Source organism: Colletotrichum karsti (assembly GCF_011947395.1).
Source record: "Colletotrichum karsti strain CkLH20 chromosome Unknown Scaffold2, whole genome shotgun sequence".
NCBI lineage: Eukaryota > Fungi > Ascomycota > Sordariomycetes > Glomerellales > Glomerellaceae > Colletotrichum > Colletotrichum karsti.
The window spans coordinates 335049-350651 of NW_024065902.1; the positions used below are offsets into that span (position 1 = coordinate 335049).

At 58.0% G+C, this 15603-nt stretch overlaps 7 protein-coding genes across 7 annotated transcripts; 4 read left to right on the forward strand and 3 right to left on the reverse strand.

Moving 5' to 3' along the window:
* Positions 1-175: 175 nt before the first annotated feature.
* Positions 176-2926, forward strand: CkaCkLH20_00653 (C6 zinc finger domain-containing protein; the record flags this gene model as incomplete). The annotated part of the gene is made up of 4 exons (XM_038883373.1): positions 176-635; positions 747-797; positions 875-2252; positions 2317-2926. The coding sequence occupies 4 exons, from the start codon at positions 176-178 to the stop codon at positions 2924-2926; spliced, it is 2499 nt and encodes an 832-aa protein (XP_038750968.1).
* Positions 2927-3990: 1064 nt separating this feature from the next.
* On the reverse strand, positions 3991-4890 carry CkaCkLH20_00654 (haloacid dehalogenase-like hydrolase; the record flags this gene model as incomplete). The annotated part of the gene is made up of 1 exon (XM_038883374.1): positions 3991-4890. The coding sequence occupies one exon, from the start codon at positions 4888-4890 to the stop codon at positions 3991-3993; it is 900 nt and encodes a 299-aa protein (XP_038750969.1).
* A 1085-nt stretch (positions 4891-5975) lies between these two features.
* On the forward strand, positions 5976-7067 carry CkaCkLH20_00655 (tetratricopeptide repeat protein 1; the record flags this gene model as incomplete). The annotated part of the gene is made up of 3 exons (XM_038883375.1): positions 5976-6083; positions 6269-6901; positions 6954-7067. 3 exons carry the CDS (start codon positions 5976-5978, stop codon positions 7065-7067), a joined length of 855 nt encoding a protein of 284 aa, XP_038750970.1.
* Positions 7068-7884: 817 nt separating this feature from the next.
* CkaCkLH20_00656 (3-oxoacyl-(acyl-carrier-protein) reductase) lies at positions 7885-8556 on the forward strand (the record flags this gene model as incomplete). The annotated part of the gene is made up of 1 exon (XM_038883376.1): positions 7885-8556. The coding sequence occupies one exon, from the start codon at positions 7885-7887 to the stop codon at positions 8554-8556; it is 672 nt and encodes a 223-aa protein (XP_038750971.1).
* Positions 8557-8684: 128 nt separating this feature from the next.
* Positions 8685-10577, reverse strand: CkaCkLH20_00657 (tryptophanyl-tRNA synthetase; the record flags this gene model as incomplete). Its single annotated transcript, XM_038883377.1, has 8 exons — positions 8685-9091; positions 9147-9598; positions 9652-9726; positions 9779-9854; positions 9905-9920; positions 9976-10070; positions 10140-10317; positions 10425-10577. 8 exons carry the CDS (start codon positions 10575-10577, stop codon positions 8685-8687), a joined length of 1452 nt encoding a protein of 483 aa, XP_038750972.1.
* A 744-nt stretch (positions 10578-11321) lies between these two features.
* Positions 11322-12011, forward strand: CkaCkLH20_00658 (uncharacterized protein; the record flags this gene model as incomplete). Its single annotated transcript, XM_038883378.1, has 1 exon — positions 11322-12011. The coding sequence occupies one exon, from the start codon at positions 11322-11324 to the stop codon at positions 12009-12011; it is 690 nt and encodes a 229-aa protein (XP_038750973.1).
* A 170-nt stretch (positions 12012-12181) lies between these two features.
* On the reverse strand, positions 12182-14886 carry CkaCkLH20_00659 (phospholipase; the record flags this gene model as incomplete). Its single annotated transcript, XM_038883379.1, has 3 exons — positions 12182-12396; positions 12451-14647; positions 14719-14886. 3 exons carry the CDS (start codon positions 14884-14886, stop codon positions 12182-12184), a joined length of 2580 nt encoding a protein of 859 aa, XP_038750974.1.
* Between the last annotated feature and the right edge of the window lie 717 nt (positions 14887-15603).

Below are 15603 nucleotides of genomic sequence, written 5' to 3' on the forward strand. Positions count from 1 at the left end.
TTTCTCTCTCTCACTCTCATAGTGAGAGACAATTCCCGACGACAATTCTACGGAAAGCTCTCACGGTTAATGCCCACGACGACACCAACAAAGCCGCCTCAATCGCCCGACCCGGGTGTCCTCAGCCCTCAGTGAATCACCGTCTCTTCTCACCAGAGACGGCCTCCCGGTAGCCCTGGAGGCATACGACGCCTCTGCAGGCGTCCTCGTGCCAGGCTTTGGCCTTGGTCCGGCGGTGCTGCACCCCTTTGAGCATCCGCCCCTTGATTTCGGCAGCGAGTCTTATCTCGACGTCGACGACGACGACCAGGTCTCCTCTCTATCCTTCGGCTTCTCTTCCGACTTCACCACTGATTTCAGTCTTGGCAACGACGCAGCAGCGCTCCAGCAGCCCTCCAACTCGTCTTATCTCAAGCACTACCCTCAGCAACAACACCACCATCACCACCATCACAGTCAACCCTACAACACCGCCGATATGAATTTGCCCAGCTCTCACATCCCGCCCCGCCGCAGCGCGAGCATTCACTCTCTCACCCCCTCCCGCGACCTCATCGTCGCCGCAAAGTCCCCCGGGAAGTCGGCCGCCGCCGCCGCCGCGACAGCCACGAAATCGAAACGAGTGAGAACGGGGTGTCTAACGTGTAGAGAACGGCATCTAAAATGTGACGAAGGCTTGCCAGATTGTCTAAATTGCAGGAAGAGCAATCGAGAATGCAAACGCGGCGTACGGCTAAATTTCATAGACGTGCAAGTGAAGAAGCCGCCGTTTATGCCTCCCACGGTTGAGTGGTCGGGTAAGTCCGGAGAGATGGACCGTTGATCTCATAGCCGGGCCCTGCAGCGAATCACGATGCTGACACGTCTTCCGCAGTACAATTCCAAGACGAATCTAGGCAGATCGCATCAGAGTACGTCGGAGGACTGGGCCGATACGCGCATCTGGACAGACAAGCTGTCGCCGCCCCGCGCCGCGAGACGAGCCATCTGGAGCCGACACTCCGGCACCAGGGTCACCTCCTCCCTCACGCCCGCGCCGCTCCCGGCCCGGACATCTCGGTCTCGCCCCGGACTCACCTCCAGCACCACCCTCCGCCTCCGCCTCCGCCGTCATACGCCTATCCCCAACACAGCCGTCCCGAGCCCCCGAGAATCGCAGACTACCCGCCTCGCCGCGAAAGCGAGACTGCCTACCTCACCCCGCAGAACTCGGCCCACCCTCACCCGTACGGTCACTACGAGCACTATGCCTCCGTCCGCGATGGCGCCAACCGCTCTCACGCCCACCGCGACAGCGACGCCTCGTCTGCCGCGTCGATCGTACCGCAACCCACCGCGCCGCCCCCGAGCTACCGCTCCAGCGCGGCCGCCAACCCTCTGGCACCCGACGGCATGATGACGCCCCCACCCAGCGAGAAGGCCACCGCAGGCGAGCGCGAGTACCTCAACTCTCCCGAGGAGATACTCTACATGCAGGTCTTCGTGGAGGAGGTCGGCGTCTGGATGGACTCCCTGGACAAGGAGAAGCACTTCTCCCGTCTCATCCCCTACCACTCCCTCAAGTCCCCCATGCTCCTCAACGCCTTCCTCGCCTGCGGCGTCAAGCACCTGACGCTCGTCAACCCGGCCTACCAGGACGACAAGGCTCTCTTCTACTACGACACCGCGACCACCCAGCTTCTCCGCAGCCTCCAGAACCCGGACCGCAACACGGGCGAGTGCGCCACGACGGCCGTCGTGCTCAACGTGTACGAAATCATGTCCGAGAAGCCCGCCCAGCGCATGAACCACATCGCCGGCGCCCGCGCCCTCATCCGCGAGTGCAAGTGGGACGCGAGGTCCTCCGGCATCGGCGCCGCCTGCTTCTGGCTCAACATCGGCATGGAGGTCCTCTCCTGCCTGGCCTTCAACTGGCAGACGTCGTGGGACCCGGACTCGTGGGGTCTCGACATGGACTTCGCCGCCGACGGCGCCAGCGCTTCCTCTGGTGACGGATTCGGGTCGGAGGAACTGTGGGTTCACCGGATCCTGTACATCGTGGCCAAGATTGCGAACTTCCGCGCCACGATCCCCCGTTTCCAGGAACCAAGCCCGCACGACGAGCAGATTCGTCTGGGCAACAGGCTGGCGCAGTGGCAGGACCTGAAGAGGTTGTGCGACAAGTGGAACAACGCGTGTCCGAGGACGATGCATCCGTTTGGATACCTCTACCCATCGCAGACCAACTCCAAGTCTGCCTTCCCCAATGTCTGGTAAGTCCTCTTCAACCTCGAACACCTCCCTGCACGTACCCAGCAGACTGACCAACTCCCCTAGGCTCATCAAACGCGCCGCGATCATCGGCCGCCTCTTCTACCACACGGCCCAGTGCCTCCTCGCCCAGACGAACCCGATGGAACCAGGCAAGGCGTCCGAGGAGATGCGCGCCCTGCAGCTCCATCACGCCCACCAGGTCTGCGGCATCGTCGCGCACACAAAGGACCGCGGCGTCGCCTCCGTCGCCATCCGCTCCCTCGCCATCGCCTCTGCCGTCCTCACCGACCCCCGCGAGCAGGAGGAGGTCCTCGACATCCTCGACAAGATCCACGCTGAGTCCGGCTGGCGCCTCGGCAAGATCCACTCCGAGCTCAAGAAGACCTGGGGCTGGCCCAACGCGTCTGCCAGTCCCGCCGTCGACCCCAGAGGAGCGCCCGGAGGAGGCTCAAAGTTCTTCGCGACGACGGGGCCCCCCGGGAACCCGCCCGCGATGGCGACAGCGGCGGCGAGCTCGCAGCCCGCGGGCACGAGCAGCTCGTCGTCGGCGCCAATGAAAGCTCTCGTCAACCCCTTGAGCTTCGCCGACTTCTCCCTCCCGAACCACCCCTATCAGAACTGGTACGAGCCGCCGAACCGGTCCAACTCATATAACTCCCAGACCTTCCTATGAGGCGTTCTTTGCCGAGACTTCTTTACCACGTTCTTCACTTACGCCTCGCTCTTGACAAGAGCTGGGGTTATCCTCTTTCATATAATATTCTTTGGCCCAATTGGGAAGGGAGGCGTCCTGCTTTTCAACCTGCAGATGACAACAAAAGACGGCACTGGCTGCCAGGTTTACGATCATGACCCAACAAAACATGGCCTTCTTCCCGCGAACCCTTTTCTTTCTTCTTACCGACTTCTCATTCATCTTCCCAACAAAGGGGTTTTTTCTTTTCTTTTTATTCCGGGTGCTGCCCTTCTGACAAAGGCGGCAAAGGCAAACATGGATTTCCAACAGGACAGCCGGCAGCATCGCATCTGCGGCAAGCAGCAGGAGGAGGAGGAGGAAGGCATCGATCGATTCATGGGAGCGAGGTCCAGGCAGAGATTATGGAACCTCGGAGGCGTTCCGGCAAAAACTTTCAGAGAGGCGGGGAAAATGTCGAATGCGGCATCAGTGGGGGATGGGACAAGACAGACCATGCTCCAGGAGCATTCGATACCATGAGAATTTTTTTTTTTTGTCACATACTCGGACGATGTTTCGACCGCTACTTTGTTTTTACTTTAGTCTTGTTTCTTCCTTCACGAAAAACTGGGACAGGGCAGATGTTTGTGTGTTTGTATGCATATCTTGGTATCATTTGGGGGCTCTGCGTGCGTGTTGGGGTGGTATTCTGCTTTCTCTCTCTAATTCTGGGGGGAATCTTCTATCGCAATGCCAATGCTTCTTCTTTTTTTCGTCTCAAAAAAAGCAGAAATGTCTGTGCAGGTTCTCTTCCCGAAGGTCTTCTCTTCGTCTATGAATCCCAAACCCAATTCCGTGACCTTGTTCCGCTTCCATTATCGTTCGTGATCCATGGTCCATCTATCGTCGTCTTTTTTTCTCGTAAAAAATGAAGAAGCTTGCTCAAAAAAAGGGACAAAGGAGAATCCAGAGAAAAAAATATGAAGACCCAAACTTTGCGGTATGCCAAGTCGAGATTTCCAACGTTCTTTCCTGTGATGTATCGCAGAAGATAGTGGTGCCTAGGCGGAGGGAGAGCCGTTGGTGGCGTCGACGAGGACCTGGCCGACGTTCTCCTTCATGAAGGGCTCGTTGTCGACGGCGACGGGGGGGATGGTGATGCCGAACTTGTCGTAGGGGAAGTTCTCGAGGGTGGGCAGGTACTCGGCCCAGCCGTCGTCGATCTCGCCGACCTGGTGCATGTCGACCTGACCGGCCTCGCCGGTGCGTCCGGCCAGGACCTCCTTCTCGCGGCCGGCGTACTCGTTGAGGAGCATCTTGTGGGGGCACCAGATGACGCGCATGCCGGCGCGACGGCCGGCCTCGACGCCGGGGACGGAGTCCTCGAAGACGAGGCACTCCTCGGGGGTGATGGGCTTCTCGCCGGCGGGGAGGGAGTCGTTGACGGACTTGAGGGCGAGAAGGAAGATGTCCGGGTTGGGCTTTCCGCGGCCGGGGGCGATGCGCTTGTCGTCGCCGAGGACGCGGCGGTGGGAGGGGAAGACGGAGAAGAGCTCGGTGAGGTGGTCGGACTTGAGCTTGAAGTTGGCGAGGTGGGAGGAGGTGGCGAGGGCGATGTGGACGCGGTGGGGGTCCTGCTTGTCGGCGGCGGTCTTGTCGTCGGCGGGCTTGAGGTCCCAGTAGCGAGTGCGGCCGAGGTTGGCGAGGAGGGCAGGGACGCCGGGAAGAGGCTTGGTGGTGGGGAAGATCTGACGCTGGAGGGCGGAGAGCTGCTCGTGGTAGTCCTCGGGGGAGATGGAGAGCTGGGCCCACTCGTGGAAGAGGCGAGTGGCATCGGGGCCGGGGCGGCCCTGGAGCTTGGCCTTGATGGACCAGGGGAGGAGAGGGCGGCCCTGCTGCTCGAGGATGATGTTGATGCAGGCAGTGTAGAGGTCCTCGGTGTCGAGGAGGAGGCCGTCCATGTCGAAGAGGCAGGCCCGGACGGGAGGGAAGCTGGAAGGGGAAGAGGTCAGTCATGGTTGGAAGGTAAGCAGCGCGGTTGGAGGGGACTTACTCAGTGCGAGGAGCCATTGTGAAGGTAAGTGGTGTGAATGTGACGATTTGTGAAGGTAAGAGTTGGTGGAGGAAGAGTATTTTATTGCGCGTAGCGTAAGATGGAGGAAGGTAGTTGTCGCACAGGGAAAGATGCAACAAGTAGTTGTATTGTGATGGAGGAGGGTGGAAGTGGAAGGTCTCGTTCCTGGGTGGTGAAGTCAGGAAGAAGTTGCCTCAATTGGGTTGGTGGGTGAGGTTTTTGTAGTGGGAGAGGCCGAGGCTGGAGGTGGAAGGAGGAGGGAAGAAAAAAACAAAAAGGCCTTTTGTCTTTGAGGCAGGAACAGCACAATGGTGAATTGAGGAAAGAACGACAAAGGCAGGCAGGCGCAAGGCGGCAGGAGCAGCGGGGTGGAAACGGGGACGGAAGGCGCCGACAATGGAGGGGTCAATTCAGCTCTTTCCCGGGAGAAAAATTGGCTCAGGGACCAAAGTGGGGGTCCATATTCCCTGCAGCCATTGGCCTTTGTATTACGTCAGCGATTTGGGTGCATTCGACCTCGAATTTAGAGCATTTGACAATGAATGAAGCTTAATTCGTAAAAGGAAAATTCCAGAAATAATAGAGCAGCAAACACTTGGAAACCAGCTCTATTTCGGGACCTGATTCCCTTTTCAGGGAGCTTCAATTCATTACTCATGACATTGAAGACTCAATTCGCCAAGAGAACCGCGACATGGCAGAGACAGGCGCCTGAGCCGCTGAGGTTCCAGAACGGAGGGGTCCCCGCCATCTTACCTAGCGGCTAATAGTGCCCTGCATCCCCAAAACGGCGCATGTGAACGGCCTCAACGTCCGTCCCGTTCCACTGAGCTCAACGTCCAGATCCACGTGGGGACGAGACAGTGACGACATTTCCACCGTCTTCTGTGGCCGACCGTCTCCGCTTTCAGGTTGATTTCACCGGGCATCCTAAGAGACAACCACACCTTGGGTTTCGGTGACGAACGCAAGATGGCATCTAAAGACGCTGGCGCTGAGGCCCAGGATAAGGGCAAAAAGGTCGACAAACCTGAGGAGGAGCAGGAGCAGGTAGAGAAGTTCTCACCAGAGGAAGAGGCGGTAAGCTACTCTCATAACTGCGACTTGATGAGATGAATCACTTGAAATTCATTCGGTCTCAAAACGTTCTTGGCTCTCAGCTTCACTTTTGTGGTGAAGCATGAGAGCCGGGCTCAGAACTCACCCTCAGCCGGCCATTGATCGAGGCAACACAGTCACATTGAAATCACCGCTAACATCCGCAGTCCCTCCTCGCCGAGTCCAACGCGAACAAGACTGAAGCAAACGCCCTCTTCGCCTCGTCAAAATACGAAGCCGCCATCACAAAATATGACGAGGCAGTCGCCGTCTGCCCCAACTACCTCGACTACGAACTCGCCGTCCTCCGCTCAAACATCTCCGCCTGCCACCTTAAGCTCTCCCAGTGGAAAGACGCAATCTCCAGCGCCACCGCCGCCCTCGACGGCCTCGACAGGATCGAGAAGGAGGCCGCACTGGAGCAGCAGCGCCGTGAGGAGGAGAAAAAGGCCGAAGAAGAGGACGTCGAGGAGGAGATCGTCAGCTCCGGCGCCAGCAAAGCCGCGCCCGCACCGGTTGGTAGCGATGACGACCCGGAGGAGGCGGCGCGGCAGAAGCGCCGCGAGGACGTGCTGAGGATCCGCGCCAAGGCCTTGATGAGACGGGCGAGGGCGCGGAGCGAGGAGGGTGGGTGGCAGAATCTCGCGGGCGCCGAGGAGGATTACAAGGCGCTCTCGAAGATGGCCAACCTGACGCCCGCGGACCGGAAGATCGTGCAGACCCAGTTGCGAGTGCTGCCGCCGAGGACCAAGGCCGCGCAGGAGAAGGAGACGGCCGAGATGTGGGGGAAGCTCAAGGATGTGAGTCGTACCTCTGATGTTACTTGCGATCACGGCTAACGAGTATTCACAGCTGGGCAACGGCATTCTGAAGCCGTTTGGTCTTAGTACCGACAACTTCCAGATGGTCAAGGACGAGGCTTCTGGAGGCTACAGCATGAATTTCACTCAGGGACAGGGTAAATGAGCATCCGTGTTCACCTTGAAAATCTTCGACATTCGCGTAAACGAAAATGGGGTTGACAAGCGACCTCATACACATAGACTAATATCAAGCATACAACATAGCTACATGACAGCAAGTCCCCGAAATTCGATTCATTTCTACATCCACTCCGTCAGTGTGTAATGCTGGAATTCGATTATGAAGGCTCACTCAAGCTCCAGGCTGAGATAATGGAGTGCTCTTTCGCCACTCGGTATCATTTCAGATTCACCATTTGGGACCATCATAGATCATCAACCAGGAATCTTACAATCGGCTCCAGGTACAGAATCCTTCGTGCGACCGAATGGGAATGTGACAATAAGTAAGACGGAGGGCACCCCCAGAAATCGCCGACAGCAAAGAACGTCGGTATTAACGCCGTCCATCGGCGTTAAAAGAATGGCGAGAGCAACTTCCCCGATCGCCGATGGACGTCGAGGAAGGCATCAGACATGCAGCCAAACCTGAGCTATGCGTGTAAGTCGGCGCCGCAAGAACAAGCCATTGCTGTCATCTCTATGTCAGACCTGCGTACCTCGTGAATCTATAAATCGCCGTCGAACAACTCTCACAATACGATCACTTCACCAACTCACCTCCAACCTCAATAACATCACCACCAACCATCCTCATCTTTCCTTACAATGTCTCTCAAAAACAAAATCGCCATAGTAACAGGAGCATCCCGCGGCCTTGGCGCCAGCATGGCCCTCCACCTCGCCGAACAAGGCGCATCCGTAAGCCTCTCCCCCCTCATCTCACCATTCACCCACTTACAAACCTCACCGCGAAGATAATGCTCCTCTACACCTCCGAAACCAGCGCCGAAAAGGTCGACGTCCTACTCACCAAAATCACCTCCCTCCCACACCACCCCCTCGCAACATCTTGCAAAACAGACCTCTCATCCCCCTCCGCCCCCGCAACAGTTCTCGCTGCCCTGACAACATGGCTCGGCAGCCCCTCCTCCAAGATCGACATCCTCGTCAACAACGCCGGCACGGAGCTCAACGCGCCCTTGGGCACCATCACAACCGAAAACTTCGCAGCCGTCTACGACCTCAACGTCCGCGCCCCTCTGCTCCTCACCCAGGCCCTCCTCCCGCGCCTCAACCCGGGGTCGCGAATCATCAACATCTCCTCCGTCGGCGCCCGCGCCGGGTTCGCGGGCCTGGGGCTGTACTGCTCGTCCAAGGCCGCGCTGGAGGGGCTGACGCGGTGCTGGGCGCGCGAGCTCGGTGCGGACGGCACGACGGTGAACTGCGTCGCCCCCGGGCCAGTGCAGAGCGACATGCTGGAGAACATACCGCGGGAGATCGTGGAGATGCAGAAGAGGGAGACGCCGGTGCAGGCGAGGGTCGGGACGGCGGAGGAGGTGGCGAGGATTGTCGGGTGGTTGGCGAGCGAGGAGGCTTCGTGGGTTAGTGGGCAGGTCATCAGCGCGAGCGGGGGATGGGCCATGTACTGATTGCGAAAACGTGCTTCAACCGCGATGCTGTAGTCAGGTCAACAATGTCATCACAGTAAGCCAAAGAGATATGCAGAAACGCAATTCTTGTTCGTGGGTATATATCTCTTTCTTTCTATCCCTCCACCTCACGCCGCGGCAGCCTTGGCAGCCTCCTTCTCCTTGGCCTTCTGCGCCTTCTTCTCCTCGATCTGCTTCTGCTTCTCCAGCTTCTTGAGCTGGTTCTTAGTCATCTTTCCGTCGCCGCCCTCCGCCGCGGCGCTCTCGGCGCCCGCCTTCTCGCGGATCGGCACGTTCTTGAGGTTCTCTGAGCCGCCCCAGACGAGCGGCCGCCTCGCCATGAAGAGGTCGACCGTCTCCTCGTCGACCTTGGCCCGGCGCTCCTGGAAGGCCGTGCAGTATTTCGCGAGCTCCTGGGCGCAGCGCTTCTTGATCTCGCCCGTGAGCATCTTGCCGGTGCGGTAGTCCTCGCGGATCTGCGCCAGCTCGGCGTCGTCGTCGAGGAAGAAGCGGAGGTACTGGTACGAGACGTCGACTACACTCCGTCAGTATTGAGCCAGGAAAACATTCAAAAAGACGGAGGGACATACCATCAGGGTCGGCGCCCTCGGCGCGCTGCTCCTCGGCCGTGACCTTGCCGCCGCTGAAGGCGTACTTGTTCATCTTGTTCTCGATCTGCTTGGGGGTGTCCTTCATGAAGATGGCGCTGCTCTCGATGGAGGCCGACATCTTGGACCCGGGGCCCTGGAGGGCGTCGAGGAAGCGGGAGTGCAGCAGCGAGGGCTTGGCGTACTTGAGACCGGCGGCGCAGTCGCGCGTGACGCGGAAGTAGGGGTCCTGGTCGATGGCGCAGGGGATCAGGCACGGGATCTGGGTGGTGCGGGCCTCGTCGTCGCCGAAGATGTGGGGGAAGGAGTTGGCGAAGGAGGAGGAGGCCTGGATGGAGGCGAAGTGCACCTTGCCGATGTTGGAGCTGTCGTCGAAGCCGAAGACGGCCTTGGCCGTGTTGACCGTGATGCGCTTGGCCACGCGGGTGATGTTCCTGAGGGAGTGTGTTAGGATGGTTAAGGCGTGGTTGGAATTACGGGGGATTACTTGTAGAAAGCGCCGCCCATGTAGTCATAGTCGGAGAAGATGAACGTTCGCTCCGGGTTGAAGCCAATGGCGATGCTACAATGGTCAGTCGTGGCGGACAACATGCCGACTCTCGGTGTCGACTCACATGTCCTTGGCGTTCTCTCTTGTGTAGTGCATAACCTCCTCGACTGTCCTCTTCTCAGAGAACAGAAACTTCTCGTCTACCGCATTCGTTAGAAAAAAGTCGCTCGCAAGCCATTGAGTGCCTCACCATCCGTCATCATGATCTATACCAAGTCAGCAACTTACACCTCCAACTCGTCCATAGCCAGAGCAACATACCACCAGCGGCGCGTCAAGAACATCCGACAACCACTTCGTCAACTGGAACGGGATAACGTGTCCGATGTGCATGCTGTCGGAACTGGGTCCGCGACCTACACCATCACCAACCATCATCAGCATCCGCGTCTACAACTCCCCCCTTCCAAACCTCGTCGACGCACCGGTGTAAATGAAGAAAGGTTCCTTCTTCTCATAACGATCCAGGATGAGGTCGAGGTCGCGGTGGGAGAAGACAATCTGCCGACGCATAAAGTGATGCGGCTTGTGTCCCGTGACACGCTCAAAGCGCTCGAGAAGTGCGTCGTCGATCAGCTTCGTGCCGAACTCGTCCACGATTTTCTGTACACACGCGCGCCCACGTCAGCCCTCCGCCTCCCTGAACCCCAATTGTGCTCTATCTCCCCGTCCGCGGCAACACTCCCGGACGCCAATTGGAGGGTCCGTACCTTGTAGTCAATCGCCTTGACCTTTCCATCCTCGCCAACCTCGCCGGACACGTTCCAGGGATCGACCTTTTGTCCGCCGGTGCTCGTGGCGGCGGCGGGGGCCACGGCTTCGGCGGGGACCGCGGCGGTCGGTGCTTCGGGTGCGGAGGCCATTTCGAGTGTGCGGTTTGGATCTTGTGCTTTTCGTCGTCGACCGGTTCGGGAGGAGGAGGAGGGAATGGGGGTCACGGTGGCGGGGCTTCTTTAGGACCAGGTATCGCCAAAAAAGTGAGTCAATGGAGGGGTACGGAGGGGGAGTCACTGGAGGCGATCTGGCGGCTAAAGCCCGGTCAGTGCCCCGCTACCCCGCATACACCGAGGTTGTCTTTCGGTGAGTGCTCGGTGAAGGTCACTACGCTCGGGGAATGAAACCTGGAGCAAAGGATCAAGCTAAAGCGCCTTCAAAAGCGGCCGGGCTTCCTTCCGACGTCAACCCAGGCGGGAGTCCGCCGTGAGGCGCGAGTCCGCCCGGATGCTAAATACGTCCGCATAGCATTTTCATTTGCAATATTGTGTGGTGCAAAGGGCGTACTGGGTGCTGCCCTCGTGGACTTGAAAACTGCCAGCGCCCTGCGCATTGGCGGATGTTAAGAAGGATTGAAGGGCGGGTATTTATTTTGGACAGGCTGGTCTCATCTTGGTCATCGTGGATTATGAATCAGGTCCCGCGCCCTTGAGAGGATCGCCAGTGCCTCAGGCGGTGGTTCATACTCATCTTGTATAAGAGATCGTGAGTTTCGCCCGAGAAGATTCAACGGACAACACCACCAATCCAGTCTTTACATCTCACTTATACACACCTCAAAAACACATCTTCACTCACAAAACCCCCAATCCACAAAACCAACCCATCTCAAAATGTCGACTCCTATGCTCACCCTCTACCGCTTCGACGGCGCCTGCTCGCTCGTCCCCCACGCCATCCTCGCCCACTTCAACATCCCCTTCCACGCCGTCCCCATGGTCCCAGGCCCCTCCGCCGGCGACCCCTCTGCCCCGGGCCTCGGCCTCCGCGCCGCCGACGGCTCCCTCTCGCACGCCGACTACCTCAAGATCAACCCAACCGGCTACGTCCCGGCCCTCGCGACGGAGTCCTCCGCCGCTGTGATCACCGAGATGCCGGCCGTGCTGGCCTACATCGACGCCGTGGCCCCGCACGCCCGCCTGTTCGGGGAGACCCCGGTCCAGCGCGCCCAGGTGACGGAGTGGCTGGCCTGGCTGTCTGGGACGCTGCACGCGACAGGGTTCGGTGCGCTCTGGAGGCCTGCCAGGTTCGCGGAGACGGAGGGCGCGAGGAAGGAGGTCGAGGTGAAGGGGAGGGCGATTGTTGATAGGTCCTTCGCTAGGATTGATGAGAAGTTGGTTGGGCGGGAGTTTGCTGTCGGTGATGGGCTGACTGCGGCCGACTTCAATCTTTATGTGTTCTGGTTTTGGGGCAACAAGATCGGCGTCGACATGGCTAAGGTGTACCCCAACTACGCGCGACTGATCAAGATGGTGGAGAGCCTTGAGGGAGTCAAGAAGATGCGGGAGGTTGAGCACCTTTAAAGAGCATAAGGAATACCGGGGTCTCGTGTTGTGTTTACGGAGCATCAAATAGACACTCGCCTTCTTTACACATTAATCCATAATTCATAGGGTTATCTTATCCATCTCTTTCTCTCCCTTTTTACCAATATTTCTCCTCCCAAATCACAGCCCGAATGCAAACGTTCTGATTAAGTGTAAATACTCTCCGTGACCTGGTTGACTTGCAGGCCCTTCTCGGCCATTTCCGCGTCTCGCAGGAAGTCGAGCGGGAACCACACAAGGTGACCCTTGATCTGGTCAATCTTCTTGCGGGCATCAGCGGCAGGCATGAACTGGTCAAAGATGTGGCCGGACTTGAGTCCCTTGGGCGGCAGATATCTGTCGTAGTCATCAAAGGTTTTGACTGCCGCCGGGTTAGTACTGCTCTTTTTCTTTTTGCTTAAGGTATGGGACTTACTGTGGTCATCGGGGTCGGCGTGGAAGAGATGTCTGTACAACTCGGTGTTCCTCGTCGCGTTCGTCGTCCACATGTTCCACATGTCATCGTTGAGGGGATCCTCAACGAACTTCCACGTCTCATCGCGATCCCATGGGTCGTTGGGCGCGTCATCGCCTGGCGGCCGGGCGTTGATATCCTCCGAAGCGTCCAGGGGCTGGTCTGGCAAGAGACCGAGGTGCTCACGCCACAGGTAGCGACGAAGAGACGCCGCGTGCCATCCGGCCTCGTACGGCTGGCCGTTCATCGTGCTGGGCACGCGCTTCGTGTCCTCCATGACGATACTCAACTCGCTGTCGTGGTAACCCAGCTGGCTGCGGTCGTTGAGGTTGCTGGAGCCGCACACGACAATGCGATCGTCAACGATCAAGAGCTTGGAGTGAATGTAGAGCTCCTCTTGAATCCAGTTACGGATTTCAGTCTCGGGATCCTCGTCATCCCAAATCTCGTCCTCGACAGAGCCCGAGTTAGCCATGGCGTGGTGCGCGACTGAGGAATGTGTCTGATGCCCGTTCTCTCCCAAGCTTTGCTCGAACTTTCGTTTGGCATCGAGCGCGTTCACGGCCTCCTGGGGGCGTCCTCTTCCGGTCTGGTCGTTCATAGAGCCCATGTGCTCATCGCGTTCAGTCGAAACGGGATCGCGGGTGCCATGAATGCCACTACCCATGACCTCCTCGGCCTGGGCGCGCTGAACTTCCAGATATTTGACTCCAGTGTCCTTCTCTCTCTTCTCGACCGCTGAAGTTCGGCTCAGTCGGTCGTATGACCGGAGGTTGAAAAAGAAGATGTGGTTTCTGGGATCGACGCCCTGCGCCCTGCACTGCTCAAAGATGGAGTGTTCGCCACGGCAAATGGACTTGAATTGGTAGTCCATGATGGCTCTGGTTCCTGTGGCAGCGTCGTCTCTGAGATCACCAGCAAACCCGGGGATAGCGGGGATGAGGATGATGACTCGGAACTTGCGGCCCTCCTTGCCAGCTCTTACAACAGCCTCAACAATGGACTTTCCGATGGTGTTGTGAATTGGCGCCTGCTGGTCTCCTGTGGCCGTGATGAAAAACTGGTTCTCGATGTACACAAAGTGCTCGGCCTTGCGGATGATTTCCGCGTACGCGTTCTGAATGGAGTGATCGGTCAGGATACCACTGGACCAGTCGGCGCTTGATCGCACAATCTGGGCGTGGATGGTTCCGCGGTTGTCCAGGTTCTTGGTGCTAAGGTCGGTCTGAGGATGGATAATGTACTCTCCAACAGGATGCTTAGGCCTCTGGACTCCGACAAGATCCTCATCCTCATCCAGACGTCCTCGCATCTGGATCCAGTCAAATCGGTCATCACGCTTGTATTTGTCGCGCTTGACAAAGTTCCAGCGCAGGACAAAGTGCTCCGCGATATCGTAGACACAAGGGCCAATAACACCCATAGCGACGTCGTGCCAGGGCATGCGACCGTATTGCGCCTTGCTCAGTTCGTTCTGCTTCCAGTCCTGGACATTCTGGAAATCCATGATTCTGTTGTTGTTAAAGTCCTGACCCGGCCAAACCTCGTTCTGCACACCTTCGGGGTGAGCATCAGCCAGAGGGTGGGTCATGGTATCCCAGCGGCCGAAGCAAAGGTCAAGACCTCCAATGAAGGCCATGGCATAATCGATTACGATGAACTTCTCGTGGTGGGCCCAGTAGAAGGTCATGTCGGCGGCGTTCTCAAAGACGTTGTGGTCGGGGTGGCGCATGACTCTGATGTTGCCATAACCCGGGGTACCCTCGGGACAGAGGGCCTGCAGGGCGTGCTTGGTGTGTGCGGAATTGCAAGTCAGAGCGGCCTCGACTTCACGGTAAACAATGATGTAGATCTTGACTCCAGCCTCGGCGCGTCGCTTGAGGACCTGATCCAGTCTCCATTCCTGGTTGAAGTGAGGCGGACGGCGCAGGAACAGCTCTGGCGAAAGCCACCAGTCGGCGATGTAGATGGTCTCTTTGGCCTGCTCGAGCGCCTCGGAGACGGCCCAGAAGTAGTTGCGACCGTCCACGTACCACTTGATCATGTTTCCGTCGCGCTCGGGGAAGAAGGATGTGAAGCGGTGCTCTTCGGCGATTTTGGCTCGCTTTTCGTCGGTGGCCTTTTCGTGCTCTTCATCGTGGCGGTGGTTCGCGTTGAACTGTCGGATGAGTTAATCTACGTCCCTCGCTTACGCAGTATGTCAATTAAAGTAGATCAATCAGAGCTTACAAGGTTAGCCAGCTTGCCAATCTGATGCTTCTTGTGGGTGAGGTGAACTTTGGCATCGTGAAGGTGAGTTCCCTCGAGCTTCTCCTCGAGCTCGCGGAACGGCTTCTTCAGCTTGTGGAAGAAGCCATCGTTTGCACCTTCTTCCTTGTGATCTGTCGTAAACACCATGGCGACGGTTGGAAAGGAGGGAAACGGGTATCAAATAGCTTCCAACGGCGTCAATTTCGTGATTTCGTAATGGCTTGGAGGGGTATCATAAGAATCGCGGGGTAAAGCGAGGGGCGGTGGATAGGACAAGCCACAGCATTCCAGCCAACACGGGCGATGGCGGGCGGGTTGAGCGTGAGCTTGAGCTTTGGTATGAAGCTTGGGGACTGTGGAAGAAAGTAGAGCAGTAGACAAGACGGAAGACGGAAGAGGGGATGGAGAACGGCGCGAGACAAAAGCTTAAGGGAAAGCTTGAAACCCGGGCCCTATGTCATACGGGAGGGATTGGATCGGAAACTGGGCTGGCCAGCGGAGAGGGCGGACTGGGCCAGCGGAGAGATGTGAGGTCAGTTGGCTCGGCCGGGAGCAGGAGCGGACGCAGGCCAGAAGCAGGATTCGGGTTGGCAGAAGGAAGAAAAGTGTGGGCGGCGCTGGGGCCGAGACGTTTTGGTGGTGAGACAGGGCGACAAGGCTAGAGTGCCATTCGACGAGCTAGAGGCGGGGCATCTGACGATCTTCTGGGTCGAACGAGTCGGGTCTTGTCTTGGGACTTTGTGTGTATTGGAAGTTCTTGTTGTCTTGTTGTCTTGTCGTCTCTTGGAATCTTGGAAGCACAACTGAGGCTTGTCCGAGCGACTCTGCGTGTAACCGCGATGATCCGATGCGACGGGAGATTCT